At 56.0% G+C, this 19,268-nt stretch overlaps 1 protein-coding gene across 1 annotated transcript in view; it reads left to right on the forward strand.

The window, feature by feature from the left end:
* Positions 1–19,268, forward strand: part of TMEM132D (transmembrane protein 132D) — a 469,684-nt gene that overhangs the window by 288,017 nt on the left and 162,399 nt on the right. Inside the window, exon 4 of the mRNA XM_062182824.1 lies at positions 11,422–11,605. Coding sequence (XP_062038808.1) covers positions 11,422–11,605 — 184 coding nt within the window. The remainder of the gene's footprint in view (positions 1–11,421; positions 11,606–19,268) is intronic.

The raw sequence follows: 19,268 nt of genomic DNA on the forward strand, positions 1-19,268 counted from the left end.
ACTGCTGTGACCTGCGTGGAGCCGCCTCTGTCCCCTGCGGTGAAGCCTCCCTTCGGAAAGCATTTCGGGGCCTCAGGCCACCCAGGGTGATCTCCCGGCACCTGGTCCGTGCCTCAGCCCCTGCCACACAGCCCCTTCTGCCGGGCTGGGCCTCTTTCTGCAGCTCACCGCTCTGGCTCGGCTGGAGAGACAACTGAGCCAGGGCAGCAGCGGCCACGCGGGCTTTGCTGCATGCCCTGCGCCTGCCCCTTCTGCCTGTGGCACAGTCCAGTGGCAGTGCCATGGGCAAAGCTCCCCTGGCACCAAAGCCCCTTCTTCCCTGTTGGCACCTGGGGTGCTGTCACGCGCTCACAGTGCCCGGCTGCCTGGGCAGCACCGCGCTGTCAGGCCAGGTCCTCGAGAGAAACAACCAGAGGGGGACGTGGATGGAGGAGCAGACAAGATTTACAGCAGGGATCGGGCAGGGTCCTCAGTGCATCCGCCGGCCTCAGTTTCCCAGTTCAAACACTCCTCTTTGGGGGGACCCCCTCCCCACAGACACACGCAGAAAAAATGCTTGCCCTCCGCCTGTTAATCCCTTAGGCAGAGCTGGCTTGACGCACACACGGCAGCACTCCAGCCCATGACCTGGAACGGTGCAGTCAGCGTGGGCCACAGCACGTACTTTGGCCTCCAATCATGGGCTGTGCCGCTCAAGGCACAGCAGAGACGCGTGCGGCCAGGTGGGATGCTACGAGCGTGCTGATGGCCACATGGCAAGCTGGGCTGAGCACGTGTGTGTGTGTGTGGGGGGGGTTGTGTGTTTCCGGTTCAAAGCAGTGCCCTGCTGTGGTCTGCAGCATCTTCACCACCACTTCCTCCCTGCTGCTGTCATCGCCTTAATTTTCAGAATCACCACTGTCACCAACATTCTCATCACCTCTGTCCCCTTCATCTTCATCACCGCCATCCCCATCACCTTCATCCTCCTCACCTTCATCCCCATCCCCATCCTCCTCCTCACCGTCGTCCCCATCCCCATCATCCCCATCACCGTCGTCCCCAACCCCATCCTCCTCACCTTCATCCCCATCCCCATCCTCCTCCTCACCATCGTCCCCATGACCATCATCCCCGTCACCATCATCACCATCCCCATCACCTTCATCCTCCTCACCTTCATCCCCATCACCATCCTCCTCCTCACCATCGTCCCCATGACCATCATCCTCCTCACCTTCATCCCCATCACCATCACCTTCATCCCCATCCCCATCCTCCTCCTCACCTTCATCCCCATCCCCATCACCTTCATCCCCATCACCATCCTCCTCCTCACCGTCGTCCCCATCCTCATCATCCTCCTCACCTTCATCCCCATCCCCATCCTCCTCCTCACCGTCATCCCCAACCCCATCATCCTCCTCACCTTCATCCCCATCACCATCACCTTCATCCCCATCCCCATCCTCCTCCTCACCTTCATCCCCATCCCCATCCTCCTCCTCACCGTCGTCCCCATCCTCCTCCTCACCGTCGTCCCCATCCTCATCATCCTCCTCACCTTCATCCCCATCACCATCCTCCTCCTCACCATCGTCCCCATGACCATCATCCCCGTCACCATCATCACCATCCCCATCACCTTCATCCTCTTCACCTTCATCCCCATCCCCATCCTCCTCCTCACCTTCATCCCCATCCCCATCACCTTCATCCCCATCCCCATCCTCCTCCTCACCGTCGTCCCCATCCTCATCATCCTCCTCACCGTTGTCCCTATCACCATCCTCCTCCTCACCGTTGTCCCCATCACCATCAGAAGTAGCAGTGGCCGCAGTCATCCGCTTGTTAGGGTCTTGGGAGATCCGGGTGAGGGCCGTGAGCCCACACAGCTGAGGGGAGAGAGCTCCCCAGACACCGCGGCTGGAGCCCCTGCAGGATCCTCATGGGCCCCGCTGCTCAGGTCATGTCTGCGAGGGGCCTGGGAACGCGGCCTCCCACCAAGCCCGCGGCAGGCCCGAGTCGCTGCTGCGCTAGGAGAGCGGTTGTTCACCCCCAGGGCCCCGGCGAGGGCCACGTGTGAGAGCCGGGGGTGAGAAACAGGCGGAGTCTCCGGAAAGCTTTGACGTTCACAGCTCCAGGGCCGCGGGGATGCAGGGCGAGCTCGCTGCGTTTCTCTGCAGACGCTGGGGACCGGGCCACACTGCACGTGACGGACTTGTTTAAGCTGCACGCTGTGCTGCTGTTCTGAGGACATTTGGGTCAGCTGACAACGCTTACAACCCAGGTCTATCTGCTTCTGCAAAACGAGCCTCTGACTTCCTCTTGGAAAAGAAAAACCAGAGGATCTGCTGATGCCCGCCGTGTTCTCCCAGGATGACAAGTGGGCCCCGGGTGGGGCCGGAGCACAGGTCCTCAGGCCCCCACGGTCCCCGCCACGGCTGTGCTGCTGCAGCCTTTGCACGTGGGCACCACGGCCCCAGTGCCGTATCCTCACCTGTGTCACACGAGAGCCGCCAAGCCTGCCGGAGCTACTTCCTCTCACCTGGCTTTAATCTTCCCCCTCCCTTCCCCTGTCTGCAGCTCAGGACGACGGCCTGTGCCCTGCCAGCCACTTTGCTGCCGGGAACTCGCTCACCAAGTCTCTGCCACCGGCACCGTGCGGTCGCCTTCGCAAGTCACTGCTCTGGCAGCCAGGGCCCCTGTGAGCTCCGTCGGAGCCCCCACCCCACTGCCCGCAGCCTCTCCTCGGCTGGGTGGGACGTTAAGAGTAAAGACAGGGCCGGGGCCATGACGCCAGCATCCCACAGGGCCACCAGTTCGTGTCCCGGCTGCTCCACTTCTGATCCAGCTCCCTGCAAATGCACCTGGCAAAGCGGCAGGAGGTGGTCTAAGTGGTTGGGCCCCTGCACCGATGTGAGAGACCCAGAGGAAGCTCCAGGCTTTGGCCTGCCCCAAGCCTGACTGTTGTACCATCTGGGGAGTAAAAAAGTAGACAGAGTGTTTCTCTCTGTCTCTCCTTTCTCTCTCTGTAACTTTCAAAATAAATACATATTAAAAACAAAAGAACAAAGACACAGTGTTCCTGGCCCCTGCCAGTCAGCCCCAGCTCCCCGGGAAGGGTGTGAGCAGCGCTCGCTCCCCCAGCACCCCCAGAGAGCTCTGGAGCTTGGCTTCTTAGGCCACGTGGTCACCTCCCCGCAGAGCGGGACGGGGTCTCTGGGCTGTGAGCAGAGAGCAGTCTGCGGACTGAGTCGCCTGGATGGGGAGATACTGCTCCCTGCGGGGAAGGTCCCGTGGACACTAACAGTGTCTCGGGCATCTATCCCCGTGCCGACTCCAAAGCTTGCAGCGTGGCACCAGCCACGGAACAGTGATGGTTAGGTCAGTGTCCCTGGGCGGTGATGGACAGTGGACCACAGGCAGACAGATGGTAGAGGCCATGTAGTAGGGGGATGACAGACTGAACGTGTGTCAGTAACTGAGGGAACCCCACAGCAGTGGACACTTTCTGTTGGATCACGGGGAACCTGGTCCAGAGGCTGCGCGGTGCCGAGCTGAGTCCTGGCTCAGGTGCTCTGGGAGTCGCCTCTGTCCAGTGGGCAGCCGTGTCCTCAGCTGTGCGTGCTCCAGGCCCTCAGGGCCCAGCTCCCTGCAGCGTGGCGTGGGTGCACCTGCTCCTTCAACCCCTCTTCCCCAGAGGCCCGAATCCAGTGCTAGATGTGGAAAAGCAAAAGTTCCAAGTTCCCTGGGAGAAGCGATCCACATCTCTCAGCCCCAGAGACACTGAAAACCTAGCGCGGGCCCAACCCCCATGCCCTCTGCACGCTCTGGATCAGCCCTGCCCTGGGTCCTTTCGATGAGAATCTCACGGAGTCATCGCTGCTGGTGCCGGCGCTGCCTCGTACAGCTGTGTGGGTCCTGCATCGCACCATTTAAAGATGTGCCGAGGAGATCCACGGGAACAGCCTGCACACCGGTCTCAGAATCCCAGCTGCTGCCCAAAGACACGGCTGCAAGGTCCCCCTTAACAACCTGAGGCTCGAGGAATCACATAAGCCGCACCAGAGTCGGGGTTCTATTCTGGGTGCAATTTACAATCCGTTCCTTGAAACTCTGCGTCTCGGTCCCTATGCCCCATGTGCCCTGGGGTGTTCACGAGGAACAAATGGCCTTCGGGGCTCTAAGCCTCCTGGTGAGTGACGTGAGCCGGCGGGGTTAATGGATGAGCCGCCGAAGCCCGAGATGAAACGAGACGCAGTTTGTTCTATTTTGTTCACGGGAAATGAAAACGGACACTCCTGGCTGCTTGTTTGAGAAAAGCGACTTTGCCATCCAATTCCCTTCCCTGTGGCTTTGTGAGGTTTTTACAAATCACCACTCCTGTCCAAAACCAGAGGCAGCATTGGCTTCACGTTTATCTTTAATTATATTTAAATCACAAGGCTTCACTGAATGTATTGACATTTACACCAAGAAATTAATTGACATTCTGTTAACCTCAAGCAGCAAATTAATTCTTCAACCTCAGACCGTTCGCTACAGCCCGGTTCTGCATTGATTGGGATGTGCCCCGTCTTTCAGTTGAAAGTTTAACAGCTAAGCCCGACGAGCCAGAACCCTCCCCCTCCCCTGAGAAATCCACTAGATCCAGACTTGAGTTATTTTTATCATGAAAGACTAAAACCTCGAAGCCTCTCTGTATTTCCCCTTATCACAGCGGGGAGGAGCCGAGAACATCATTAGTAATTTAGTAGAGATTATCACTACCAACTAATAGTGCCATTTGCATTTCCACGTGGACGTGGGGCGTTCCTCTCTGCTCAGCACTTGAGCGGCGAGCCTGAGGAGGCGATGGCTGGGTGAGGGGGCCTCCTCCCCCTGCCCTCAGCCTGGAGCCGCGCTGCTTCCATCCGGCCGGGATGCAGCCACGGCTTCCTGGGCAGGACCGTCGGGTTGCCGTCTCCTGCACGCCGCGATGCTGCTTTCCCAAGGGGAGGCACCAGAACCCCCGTCGAGACAGTCAGATTCCCAGTCCAGGCTGTCTTTCTTTGACCTGGCTGGTGACAGCCTTTGAGCTGGAGCCTAGGAAGTCCCAGTTCATGTGTTTTCTCCGAAAAATAAAAAGGGGGAGGCAGTGGTGCCGGGCAGCTGAGGTAGCAGAGGAGAAGATTTCCATTAAAAGTTCTCGAGAGCCCAGTGCAGGGGCCAGGGCTGTGCTGTGTTCGACTGTCAACCCAAGTGAGGAGGTGGGCGGGGCCTGTGTGGGGCGGTACTTCCTGGGAGGACCCTTCTGATCTCTAGAGGGGAGAGGCAGCCTGGGAAGCTCCCGGGGCCAAGCCAGGTCCCGCCCCTGCCTCACCCGTCCTGCCTAAGTCTGATTTTGTGTCTCTGTCGGAGTTGCAGCCAGGGCTTCACCGCGGGTTCGGCGGCGGCGGCGGCACCCCAGACACCTGTGTGTGATCCCAAGCAGTCGGCAGCCGGGCCCGAATGCTGATACGTCTGGAGCGCACAGGTTGGGTTTCTTTTGGCAACATATCTCCCAACAAAGAGAAATACAAATAAGGCGTTTCTCTGTCTCCCAGGGGATGTGTTTAAGAGAATGTCATGAAGTGGAGATGAGAGGCTTGGCTGCATTTCCTTCCTGTTTGTTGCCAGTGAGATCCCAGCTCAGGGGTGGAGAGTACTTTCCCACTGCGGGTGGGTGAGGCGGGGCCGCACAGGAGAGTCTCCGTGCTCAATAAAATGGTGCCTAGCCCGTGGCTCTCCATCGGTCCCTCTCCAGTCCCATGACTCCCTCCCGGTGACACGCGGGGCGCTCCCGGCTCTCTCCGGCTGGCGTATTCCACAATGTGGTTTAAAGCGAGCGTATGCGCAGTGTAGGGTGACGTGTAGCAACGACAGGAAGGACAGGGCTTGGTGGGCTCCTCCTCGTCTTGTGCACACAAAGCTGAAGCCAGGGAGATGAGGTCATCCCTCCTCCTTAAGCAAACGTTGTCATTAGAACCGTGAGCCTGCTCCCGCACAGACCGGATCAGCCTGGGTCCGGTGGGAGCGGGAAGCTTCCTGGGAAGATACAGAGTCCTTCCTCCTGCAGAGTCGCCTCCGTCTCCCTCAGATCCTCTCGGCGGCCGCTCCGTGCTCCTGTGGGTCACAGCGTGCGCTCTGAGGAGTCTGCGTTCAGCATCCTTGCTGAGTTTCTCGCTCAGACAGTAACAGGCAAGTCCTTAGCTCGGCCGTTTGCTGCAGGATTTCGGTCACTGATTGTATGAGAGGCGACATCTTCCAGGAGGCTCCAGGTGTGCCTTTGCGATCACGTGTGCGGTGTTTGGTGCTACTGCGTGATACGGACACACAGCCGTCGATGGTAGCGTTTGTGATGGACAAGCAGGGCGCGCTTGCGGAGTGGGAAGAGGTTATCAGTGAGGTCTGGCCTAGTGTCCGTGGTGCATCACGTAGCTTGGGTCTGCACACAAGGACCCACCGTGCCCGCAGCAGCGTCCCTGCTTCCACTCTTCCCGTTTGCCCTCGCGCCAGGTGGGGGTGAGGGTGATTGGGCCATCTGCGTCAGGGGCACACGGATGCACCTGCCTCATGTCCATTTCCTTGTACATCTGCAGCAGCCATTGGCCAGCGAGATGGTGGCCGGTGGAGGGAATCGCTGGGCAAGATGATGGTGACTCCGTCAAAGGAGCTGAACACAATCAGAAGACGGTCTCGTGCTCTCACACACATGCGTGTATAATGTATAGGCATGTTTATACACGCACATGTAATGGTGGGGGGACAGCAAGCACGCGTGAGTCCCGCAGATCCCCACTGCCCGTGCACACTCAGGTGTGTTCCTCCTGCTCTCCCCCTTGATCCGTGCTTGGCGCTGCAGCCGGCGGTGACGCTGCCGAGCTGCCACCCATGGAGCGTGGAGCGGGCTGGCTTCAGCGCACACTCATCGTCTTTTCTGAGATCCTCTTTGAATCTACGCCCCATCACCGGAACAGTCCCCAGCAAGTAACGAGAATTCCGGAAATAGCATTTCGGTGAATTATTGATGGGTCACATGGCCAAGGAAAATACCGGGAGGGAGAGCGCTGGAGGAAGCAGTGCAGTGGGACGTGGCTCGAGCCACGGCCTTTCCATCCCTTCTCGTCCAGGACGGCGCAGTGCCCGGACTCAGGGCCTTCCAGGCAGAGATGCAGGGAGCAGGAGACGCGTTTACAGGGTGGAGTCTCATCAGAAAGCACGTGTATGAACGGGGTCGGCGTTAGGCTTCGCAACCCAAGATATTAAAATTCGAATTTCCACTGACCTGCCAGGGTGTGCGTATGTTTTGAGATGTTCCAGCAGTGGATCACCATACGCGGAGTGAAGAAAGATCACCATCACAGATTTAGCTACAGCTCCACTGCATCTGAGCTGCCGAGAGGCCCATGCAGGCTAAGGAAGCTTTCAAGAAAAAACAGGAGCCAAATTTGCACACAGCTTCAAGGTCCACAGGCTTCCTGGGCTTGCTGGGGCCTCCGGGTTAAGGATTCCGGCTTGCAGGGTTCTCATGGCCACATCAAAGGCACAGACGTCAGCTCAGAGGAGACCTGGCTGCCTTTACAGCTGGACCAGGAGAGAGATCTAAGGGGAAAGGGAAAACTTTAGCTGTATAGGAAAAAACACATCAAGTTATGGAAACAGTCAAGTTAGGGGAAGCAAATAGAGACGGGGTTGCTGTGGACTGTGCTACAGGCAGTCTTGGAGAGGGGGGAGAACTGGGGGAGACGTACACCGCATTTCTGATGTGGTTATTGTTGTGAGCAAGCCTGGATGGCAGCGGGGGTGGGAACGGTCTGGGTCGCAGCGCTAGTTCACCTTTATCGGTGGCGAGGGCACCTAGGAGAAAACAGTAGATCTCCACGTAGGGCTCACAGGGCCGGCTCATGGGGTTGTTGATGAGGAGTCGCTGCCTTGTGGGAGTTCCCACGGCCCCACATCAACTTCTGCTAACTTCTGTCCTATAATAGAATCACAGTCAAGAGAGATTGTCCCATTTCATCAATGGACAAGGAATTCCAGTGTTCTCAGGAAGTCCAGGTATGAAAACAAAGATGCCTTCCAGCATCTGAAAACCGTTTCTTCTACTTGTGGAAAATGGTGCCAGTTTGAAGGCTTCAAAAGGACAACTTCAAGTAGCTTATGAAGAGAGATGAGATGTGAGCGCCATGGGATATTATTCAGCCTTGAAAAGGAAGGAAGTCCTGCTGTTTACACACCAGGGAAGAGACTGAAGTGAAATAAGTCAGGCGCGGGACAAGCGCATGGCCCCCTTACATGTGGAAGTCAGCACCATGAAGTCAGATTACAGCAGTAGAGTGAGGCAGCCATTACCAGGGGCTGGGGAGGGAGGCAGGCAGGGCAGAGGATTCGAAGCAGCAGATACCTAGCTATGAAGTGGGCACATAGGCACAATGTAGCAGATGCGTAAATACAAAGAACTGAATGGGTAAAGTAGCAGGTGCCTCGATACAAAGTAGCAGGTGTGCAGTGTCAGAAGTGAGTACTAGACCCAAAGCAGCATTTACATAAATACAAAGAGCTGAGTGCATGAAGGTACACACATACAGTGCAGCAGACACACAGACACAAAGTAGCAGGTGCATAGATACAATGTAGCAGATACATAGATGTGGTGTAGTGGATATATAGATACATTGTAGCAGGTGCATGGACACAACGTAGCGGGTGCACAGATATAATGTAGCAGATGCATGGATACAAATGAGGCAGACACGCAGACACATAGATACAATGTAACAGATACACAGACACAAAGTAGCAGATACATAGATGGATATGTTAATTTGCTTCACTCTCATTTATGCTGTGTGTAGGTATCTCATGACATCTTGTTATGCACAGCGAAATGTATTTTCTTGAAGAAACAAACAAAGCAGAGAAAAACAACAGCACGGTGGAGGAGGGAGCTGCCTGATGGCCCAGGTGATTTGCCTGCAATTCCTGTCACAGCCGCTGTTGCTCAGAGAGTCACAGAGCTGAGAGTGTCGTGCAGGATTAAAAAACCAGATGTCATTATCTCCCCAGTCATTGTTCGCTGTCCATTGCAGCCACCCCTGTTGTGCGTGGGAGACACTGCATAGGCCGGGAGGTTTTCTCTGCTCTCTCTTTGGGCAGTTCTTCCTCTCCTTCCTCCTCCTCCTCCCGTTCTCCCCCACCCCCTCCCTCCTCTCCTATCACCCCCATCCCAGTCATCCCACACACAGAGGGGGCTCTCTGGAAGCCCCACCTTTAGCCTCAGGACATCTTAGCATGACATTCGCCTGGGTTCACACACGTCTGTCATAGAGATGCCCCTGCAGCAATGCTGAGACTCCCAAAGGTCAGAGTTCAGGGGGCTTTTGCAAGAGTGTGAAACTGGAGTCTGGATGAGTGCCCCTGACAGGGAGAAGGTCAAGCCCCACCCACACTCTCCCTTCCTCCTGTGAGGGTCGCTGGCACCCAGTGCTGTTTGTGTGTTTTTTGTTTTCTCTTACCTGTCACTTAGAGGAGCAGAGAATATGAAAACTGACTACGTGGACATGGACGAGGTAGCCAGCCAGCTAAACCACATAAAACAGCTGCAAAAATTATCCCAAATAAGCTGACTTGGATTTGTTTCCAGATGCACGCCTGTAAGCAACCAGTATTTGTCACAATTACCGCAAGCTCCAGGTAGCACCTGGCAATACCGTGTGCTTGCTGGTGTGGGTCCCCTGGCCCTGCGCTCCCGCCCGCGCCTCTGCACCCTGCAGTCTCTCAACACTGCAGAAAACAAAGTGCCACCCCCTTTATATTCTGTGCACCCAGCGTGAACGGACTGTGGCTTTGGAAGTGGCTGTAGGAGTGGGACAGAGACGTCCAGGAGAGAGGGAAAGAGCCCTCCTAAGGGGAGAGTGGGGAAGAAAGTGTTTGGAAAACGTCATCACTGTTTTTTATCCACATATGCTTGCCCGAGGGACCCGGGCAGCCCGCGGAAAGAGGGATTTAGGGCCCAGGAAAGCCGCAAAGCACCTGAGAGGTGCTTTGTCCTCTGTGTAATCGTCTCTGAAGGCTCTTCACAGGGGTGATGACCACACGTGTGTGCACAGGGAGATACCTGTGGCATAGCCGTGTGATTGTCTCTGAATCACTCTTCACGGGGGTGATGACCACACACGTGTGCACAGGGAGATACCTGTGGCATAGCCGTGTGATTGTCTCTGAAGGCTCTTCACAGGGGTGATGACCACACGCGTGTGCACAGGGAGATACCTGTGGCATAGCCGTGTGATTGTCTCTGATGGCTCTTCACGGGGGTGATGACCACACGCGTGTGCACAGGGAGATACCTGTGGCATAGCCGTGTGATTGTCTCTGAATCACTCTTCACGGGGGTGATGACCACACGCGTGTGCACAGGGAGATACCTGTGGCATAGCCGTGTGATTGTCTCTGAATCACTCTTCACGGGGGTGATGACCACACGCGTGTGCACAGGGAGATACCTGTGGCATAGCCGTGTGATTGTCTCTGAATCACTCTTCACGGGGGTGATGACCACACGTGTGTGCACAGGGAGATACCTGTGGCCTAGCCGTGTGATTGTCTCTGATGGCTCTTCACGGGGGTGATGACCACACGCATGTGCACAGGGAGATACCTGTGGCATAGCCGTGTGATTGTCTCTGATGGCTCTTCACGGGGGTGATGACCACACGCGTGTGCACAGGGAGACACCTGTGGCATAGCCGTGTGATTGTCTCTGATGGCTCTTCACGGGGGTGATGACCACACGTGTGTGCACAGGGAGATACCTGTGGCATAGCCGTGTGATTGTCTCTGAATCACTCTTCACGGGGGTGATGACCACACGCGTGTGCACAGGGAGATACCTGTGGCATAGCCGTGTGATTGTCTCTGAATCACTCTTCACGGGGGTGATGACCACACGCGTGTGCACAGGGAGATACCTGTGGCATAGCCGTGTGATTGTCTCTGAATCACTCTTCACGGGGGTGATGACCACACGTGTGTGCACAGGGAGATACCTGTGGCCTAGCCGTGTGATTGTCTCTGATGGCTCTTCACGGGGGTGATGACCACACGCGTGTGCACAGGGAGATACCTGTGGCATAGCCGTGTGATTGTCTCTGATGGCTCTTCACGGGGGTGATGACCACACACGTGTGCACAGGGAGACACCTGTGGCCTAGCCATGTGATTGTCTCTGATGGCTCTTCACGGGGGTGATGACCACACGCGTGTGCACAGGGAGACACCTGTGGCATAGCCGTGTGATTGTCTCTGATGGCTCTTCACGGGGGTGATGACCACACGTGTGTGCACAGGGAGATACCTGTGGCATAGCCGCGTGTGGCTGCACCCCAGGTCTCACTGCCGTTCTCGCTTCCTCTCCAGCGTGGACGGCCCCTCTTATGAAGTCATGCAGATTGACATCGAGGTGGAAGAACCCAGTGACCCCCCGACCACGCAGCTCGTCACGTGGCAGGTGGAATACCCGGGAGACATCACCTCCGACTTGGGAGTGTCCAAGATCTACGTGAGCCCGAAGGAGCTGAGCGGCGTCATCCCCCTGGCCATGGTAAGAGCTCCGCCGCCCGGGGGCAGGGGTGCAGAATGCAGGGGCGTGGTGGCACCAGGTCTCCACTCGGACTCCGTAGGGAGTTGAGCCGAGAGCCCTGAAGTTCACTGCCGATCGCCAACTCTAAAAAGGGTGTGTTTTCTAAACAGTATTCTGGAAATATTACTCATATTTTAGCAATACCAGGTAGAAGTCAACTCTAACTCCAGGTATTAGATTTGGTCTGCCGTTGGGTGGGATCGCGGATGGTACAGTAAATGCGTGTGGGCCTTGCCACATGGACTAGTCACAATGGCAGATGCCAGACCGACCAGCCACGCAGCTGACAGAGGCTTGGCGGGCCCCTGCCCAGTGCAGGGACACAGGCGGGGGTGTCACGCTGGGACAGCAAGCTGGAGTCTGACGCTTCCAGATCTGCCGACTTCTCCAGAGAATTGCGTGTGAAACATTAGCTGGCGTCGGCTGCTACTGTCTCATTTAAAGCACTGGGCAGGAAAGCGCCATTGCTGAATGTTCAGAGCTCCTGACCCAGGGTTGGGGACGGGGCCTCTCCTTGTGTTTCCAGGATTTGTGGAACGCAGACAGACTTCAGCCCAGAAGGGAGCTGGCCCTGGCTTGCCCTGGGCAGGTGTGTGGGAGGCCCAGAGCCCCGTGCTCAGCCCGCCTCTCCCCAGGACCCTGTGGGAGCCCCTCAAAGCAATCCTTTCACTTCTACAATGTGACGTTTCCCAGCCGAAGCCCCTGGGCGTGTCCCTCTGAGGATGAGAACGTGAGCTTCCTCCTGCCTCACGCTCCCTTAGCTGCCAGGAGCGAGGTGCAAGTGGGCCGGCCCCTCGGCTACTGGCTGTGTCCCCAGCCACCCAGGAGGAAACGTAGACAAGTGTCAGCTTGCACTGCTAAAGGGGCCAAGAAAAACCTGCCCTTGAGAAGGCGCCGGGCAGCGTCGCCTGGCCACAGTCGGGTTGTCCCACTGCCCCATGGGAAATGGAGGCACCTGGCTCTTGGGTTGATTGGGATGTGGTAACTCTGCCCTCCCCAGCAGGTGAGTTCACTGTGCCAGTACTGGGGCTGGCAACGCCGTTCCTCTTGGAAAGCGGTCGTTCGGATTTGCCTTTTCCCACACCTGTGTCTGATGCATTTTTGGCAATGGTGAGTTTTTGGCAGTGGTGAGTGAGTTTTTGGCAGTGGTGAGTTTTGGCAGTGGTGAGTTTTTGGCAATGGTTAGGTTTTGGCAATGGTGAGGTTTTGGCAATGGTGAGCTTTTGGCTGTAGTGTTTTCGGCAGTGGTGAGTTTTCGGCAGTGGTGAGTTTTTGGCAGTGGTTAGGTTTTGGCACTGGTGAGTTTTTGGCAATGGTGAGGTTTTGGCTGTAGTGTTTTCGGCAGTGGTGAGTTTTCAGCAGTGGTGAGTTTTCGGCAGTGGTGAGTTTTGACAGTGCTCTCCCCACATCTCCATCACTGTGCCCAGCCAGGCCCATCTGTTCGTGGCTTCCTTCTCTCACCAGTTCCCCTGCCTGGGTCGGCCCAGTCGCTCCTGATGCCTGCTCCAAACCCGCGTTCTCTGGAGTGTGCAGGAACCCCCTCTGCCTCCCACAGACCCCTGGGACCCTCCTCGGTCTGCACCCTGCCTTGCTGTGCTACCTGTAATACCACGCAGTTATATAAACTCTCAGCCAAGACCCCGCGGATCTTTGTGTCCATTGAGGATTGCAATTGGCTGAAAGCAATGGAGATTTCTCCCCACCCGCGCCCCTCAGCCCGTGGTGGTGGCCATGTCATGAGCACGTGCCTGCGTGTATATAAGGAACTCCCCTGAGCTTGGTGGTCCAGGGAAGGCGTGGTGCCTGCGTCATCCGAGACCCAGACCCCGTACGTACTTCAGCTTCACACGCCAGGTGCCTGGATTCCATCCTCACCATTACGTCATGGGTGGAGTTGGCTGCTGGGGTACCGACCGTATCCGTGTTCTGAAGAGCAATCAAGTAAGAAATGCAGCTCCCATGAGGTTAGTCCCTTGTCTTTTTCAAGAAGCCTTCGCAGGCGTCTGGTTAGCACGTGGCCACACTGACTTGCAGGAAGTGTGGCTCAGGACTCAGTCTGTCGCGAGGAAACGAGAACGGGCATTGGAGGCGATGGCAGCAGGCAGGTTCTCCCAGGGCACTCGTCCTGGGTCTGAGTGTTTTCCGTTCTTCCGTTGTCTCTAAGCACCTCCAGGAAGCAGGACAGCATCAGCACAGCACGGTCTCCCCTTACCAGCTAGGCAGCCGCACTGAATTTTCATCATGCCTCAGTTTCCTCGTCAGGAAAGGGAAGAGAACGAAAACCTACCTGTAAGGTTGCTGTGACAATAAGATAGCAACCCAGGGGAGCCAAGAGCCCCCAGCCTAGCACACACCTGCAGTAAAATGTGAGCTGACATGATGACTACTCAGTTGCAAGACGCAAAGTCTATGCCGTGTATTTCAGGCACGGGACTCACTCACAGCCTGGGTCTCGTCACAGAGGAGAGCGAGGCGGTGTGTGGAGACTGATCCTCGAGGCTTTGGACACTTGGTTCTGCTGAGATGTTGGCAACGCCGACTCGGCAGCTCTCTCTGGAGCCAGGGGTGAAGTCTCAGGGTCCCGACTCGCTGGGCTCACATCAAGAGCTTCCGAGTCCCATTTCCAGGAAAAGCTCCCCTGTGTCACTTTGACTGGCTTGGTGGGGGATTGCTGCCATCTGGGAGGTAGGGGCTTCCTTCATTAAACTGCTTTGGCGTGGTTCAGTGTGGGTTCGTGGGGCAGTATTTGAAGGAGACCTGCTATCCACACAGGGATTCAGGTGTTCACTGACAACACAAACCCCGAAGTGTTAGGGCAGCAGGGGGAGAGCCAGCTGCTCAGGCCCACGGCTGAGGGAGTCGCAGTCAGAGCCAGCAGGGGCTGGGAGCTCCTGGAGAACCTGGATCGGCCAATGCAACAGGAAGCCGGGGCGAGGCCGTCAGAATGGAATGACACTGACCAGTCTCCGTTTGTAGGGGACACTGACCAGTCTCCGTTTGTAGGGGACGCTGACCAGTCTCTGTTTGTAGGGGACGTTGACCAGTCTCCGTTTGTAGGGGACACTGACCAGTCTCCGTTTGTAGGGGACACTGACCAGTCTCCGTTTGTAGGGGACGCTGACCAGTCTCCGTTTGTAGGGGACGCTGACCAGTCTCTGTTTGTAGGGGACACTGACCAGTCTCCGTTTGTAGGGGACACTGACCAGTCTCCGTTTGTAGGGGACGTTGACCAGTCTCTGTTTGTAGGGGACGTTGACCAGTCTCTGTTTGTAGGGGACACTGACCAGTCTCCGTTTGTAGGGGACACTGACCAGTCTCCGTTTGTAGGGGACACTGACCAGTCTCCGTTTGTAGGGGATCTCTCTGTCTCCGTGTGGAGAATGAATTCAGGAAGGCAAGGCAGGTATCAGAGGGAGTTAGGGGACGATGTGCTAGATGCTATAGGAAAAAGACGCTCACGCAACTTAAGGAGACTGGTGTCACATGTCTCTGACTTTCCCATCCAAGTGTGGGCAACCGGGGCTTATGACACAGCTCCAGCGGGGTGGGGAATACCTTCCTCTCTCCTGTGGCTGAGTGACCCCAGAGATACTGAACTTGACCCCAGAGCTCCAAGTTAGCAACACCATATCCACGTGGCAACCCATAGGGGCAAGGGGAGGGTGCTGTCCACTCCGTGGAGGCATGGGTCCTTGGTGGACACATCACCTCTGCTCAGGAGCTCAGCCGAGTGGCCCCAGCTAGCCCAAGGGAGACTGGGAAATCGGGTGTTATTCTGGGGTGTCATGTGAACGGCTATGAGTAGCCAGTGGAAAAAGGAAGGAATTCATGTGGGGACATAACAGGTGCAAAACCAGAGGTTGACCATCTGAGGGTGCGTCTTAGGGGGTGGTGATGTGACCTTCTGCTTTGCTGTGTGTGATGTGACAGTGAGATGGTGGTCAAGTCTGAGTTCTGGGTGTAGGCCTTCTAGAAAGTTCCCTACACACCTGCCTGATCCCATCATTGAAACCCAAAATGTGTAAGGAGTTTTCTCTTCCAAAATATCCCATTGCTTACATTTTTGCGTGAAAATCTTTGCACACATCTGTTACTGGTTCCTTGGGGTAAACTTTTGAAACTGATTTAAATTCCAGGACATGGATGGAGGGATATGTAGGCCGTGTGTGTTCTTAACAGCGGCTGCCAAACTTCCTTCTGTAAAGTTTAATCAAATTACAATTCCACCTGCTGTGTACACGGGTACCCATTTCCCTGAGACTTTGCCAACACACAGTGTCAAAATTCAAAAAGTACAAGGTTTATGAAACAAAAACGTCCTTTCTCAGGCTGCCTTCGTTCGCCTCCCTTGCACTGTGTCTTCATGTCCTTGCCCAGCATTTGTTCTCTGCCCATTTTCCTTCCTCACGGGGAATGCAGCTTCTTCTCACTCAGTTATAAATCCTCTTTATTGTGATAAAAAGTGCACGGCATTAGAGGAAACGTCTCCACCGCTGTACGTGCCGCTGTGTAGCCTGGTGGTGTTAGGTGGATTCACCTGGTCGGGCACTGGCTCCCAAAATCTCTGTTCAACACAGCTTCTCCTCCGTGCTATGGTTGTGGACCAGGGACACTAACTTTTTGATTGACACATCACAAATACTCCCATCAGCTTACCCCGACCTTCGAATTTCATTGGCTACATTCTTTTCTTTTTTATTTTCTGGTGTGCATTGGATTTTGTCTCTGTTTTCATTTAGTCAAATCCACCGCTCCCTTCCCTAATGGAGAGCACCATTTCTCCCAATCGCATCCAGGAGGAAACTAAACTGGGCTTGTCTTCTTTGTTCTTGTAAAATCCCCCAATATTAAAATGCCCGCGTGGAGTGCACTCCAATAAGTGGAGCCACCGTCTTCCAAGAAACGACGCCGAAGGCGGCTGTGACTTTGCGTCTTCAGACGGCGAGAACGCGAGACCACAGTGACTTCTGTGTGACAGCAGTCGCGTCTCCAGGAGAGCCTCGAATGAGACGCACTAAGCAGCTGCATTCAAAGCCACTGCACCCAGCAGCTTCTCTTCTCCTCTGATATTTTACATCCCCCGTGCTCAGGGCCTTGGAGGCGACCTCACCTTCTCAGTTCAGGCGTGCAGTTCTGTGAGCTTCCTCCCAGTATTTTCCTCCCGTTCAGGAAATCGTGCCGCACTACATTGTGGGGAAATGCGTTTCCGTCCTAGGGAGCGCGACGTTAATGTGCGTCGGCGTTCGTCCAGCAAGGTCGTGTCTGCAACCACACATCCGTGCGTCCCTGGAGTGGGGGCCACGTTCTTGCGTGTGCGAGGGCTCCCTGTACAGGAGCACGCCCTGCCGAGGGAGGCGCTCTGCTCCTCGGGCCCCGCCTGTGCCCCTCTCCTGACCGGCTGCTGAAGCAGGAGCGTCCGGCGTTAGCCAGCGGGTCCCTTAGACCGTGCTGGCTCGCGCTCTGCATTCTAGGATAAAGCCCGTGTTTTCGTGCCTGCTGGGTCCCGGCCATCTGGGGTGTTGTGACCGTGTTGACTGTTGGGAGTGTGGGAACTAGAGGTGGACTCCCAGCTCCCCAGGGGCCTTTCGGCACCACAGCGTCCCGTGCTGGACTCGTCACTCCCGTGTTAGACTTGTCACTCCCATGGTGGACACATGACTCCCGTGTGGAACTTGTCACTCCCATGTGGGACTCCTGACTCCCGTGTGGGACACATGACTCCCGTGTGGGACACATGACTCCCATGTGGGACACATGACTCCCGTGTGGGACACATGACTTCCGTGTGAGACACATGACTCCCATGTGGGACACATGACTCCCGTGTGGAACTTGTCACTCCCATGTGGGACACATGACTCCCGTGTGAGACACATGACTCCCATGTGGGACACATGACTCCCGTGTGGGACTCATCACTCCCGTGTGGGACACGTGACTCCCATGTTGGACATGTGACTCCCATGTGGGACACGTGACTCCCGTGTTGGACACGTGGCCTGGTTACCACTTCACTTTGAATCTCAGCCTTGGCTAACACGCTTGGTGGCGAGGACTGCTGAGGGACTTGGGTGGAAGTTGATCCTTCAGGAGACGCAGTCAGGACAGAGAGACCTGCGTCGCCCTCGCGGGCAGCACAGGGGCTCTTTGGTGAGCGATGTCACGGGGATCTGCCACGAGGTGAGGCGTGTGAGTCAGCCTGTCATCCCAATGACATGCCGAGACGAGCTCGGTTTGGAACGTTCTGGAAATTCAGGGACTGGGTGGGCCCCACTGGTGATGGCGTCTTGCTGGCAGTCATGAGATGGTGCTAAGAGATAAGGGGTGTGGGTGTCGGTGTCTGTGTGTGAGACTGTGTGCCTGTGTGGGTGTCAGTGTTTGTGTGTGTGTCAGTGTAACTGTGCCTCTGTGTGGGTGTGTGTCTGGGTGTTTGCGTGGGTGTCTGTATCTGGCTGTGTGGCTGTGTGTGGGTGTGTGTCTAACTGTGTGTGTCTGGGTTTGTGGGTGTCTGTGTGTATGACAAGTGTCTGTGTGTGTGTGGGTGTCTGTGTAACTTTGTGACTGTGTGTTTGGGTGACTGTGCATCTGTGTGAGTGTTTGTGTGGGTGTCTGTGTGTCTGTGTATCTGGATGTGTGACTGTGTGGGTGTGTGACTGTATGTGTCTGTGTGTCTGTGTATGTGTGTATGTGATTGTGTGACTGTGTGGCTGTGTCTGTGTGACTGTGTGATTGTGTGTTTGACTCTGTGGCTGTGTATGTGGGTGTCTGTGTGTGAATGTCTGTGTAGGTGTGTGTCTGACTGTGTATGTCAATGTCTGTGTGTCTGTGTATCTGGCTGTGTATGTCTCTGTGTGATTGTGTGTTTGACTCTGGGGCTGTGTGTGTGGGTGTCTGTGTGTGTATCTGGCTGTGTGGCTGTGTCTGTGTAGGTGTGTGTCTGTGTGTGTCAGTGTCTGTGTGTCTGAGTGTGTGTGTGTGACTGTATGTCTCTGTGTGATAGTGTGTGTGGCTGTATGTGTGTGCCTGTGTGTGGCCATGCTCTCTTCCTACAGCCACAGGATGCACTCAGGCGACCCCACCCTGAGGCTCAGATCCAGTCAGTGGGCTCTGCACAGGGTCCCTGAGCAGGCTCCCGCCCTCTCAGTGCTGTTAGTCTCAGACTGGGAGGTGGACCTGGAGGCAGGGGAGGGGAGGGGAGGGGAGGGGAGATGTTCAGATCTGAGCGTTAGGTGGGGAAGTGTCCACCAGGCCCAGCCCTGAAAGTCCTGCTGGTGGCAGAGATTTAAACAGGATCCGGCGATCGGATGTGCTCACCGAGTATGTGTGACCACACATGCGTGACACCCCTGTCACCGAATGCATGTGACCACACACATGTGTGTGCCATGTAACTACACATGTGTGTGCCTCCTGTGTCACTGCTGCTCTGTGACCACACACACATGTGCCACCGTGTCACCAAGTTCCATGTGACCACACATTTGTGCCACCTGTGTCACTGAGTGTGACCTCATGCACATCCAGTCTGTGGCTTCTCTGTAAACGTGGTATGGATGAGCCCGTGTCCTCACAGCCCGCCTCCTGAGCCCCCTGCCCCGGGTCCTTCCTGATCCTCACAGCCAGG

The sequence above is a fragment of the Lepus europaeus genome, chromosome 23 (genome assembly GCF_033115175.1).
Source record: "Lepus europaeus isolate LE1 chromosome 23, mLepTim1.pri, whole genome shotgun sequence".
In the NCBI taxonomy this organism is placed as follows: domain Eukaryota; kingdom Metazoa; phylum Chordata; class Mammalia; order Lagomorpha; family Leporidae; genus Lepus; species Lepus europaeus.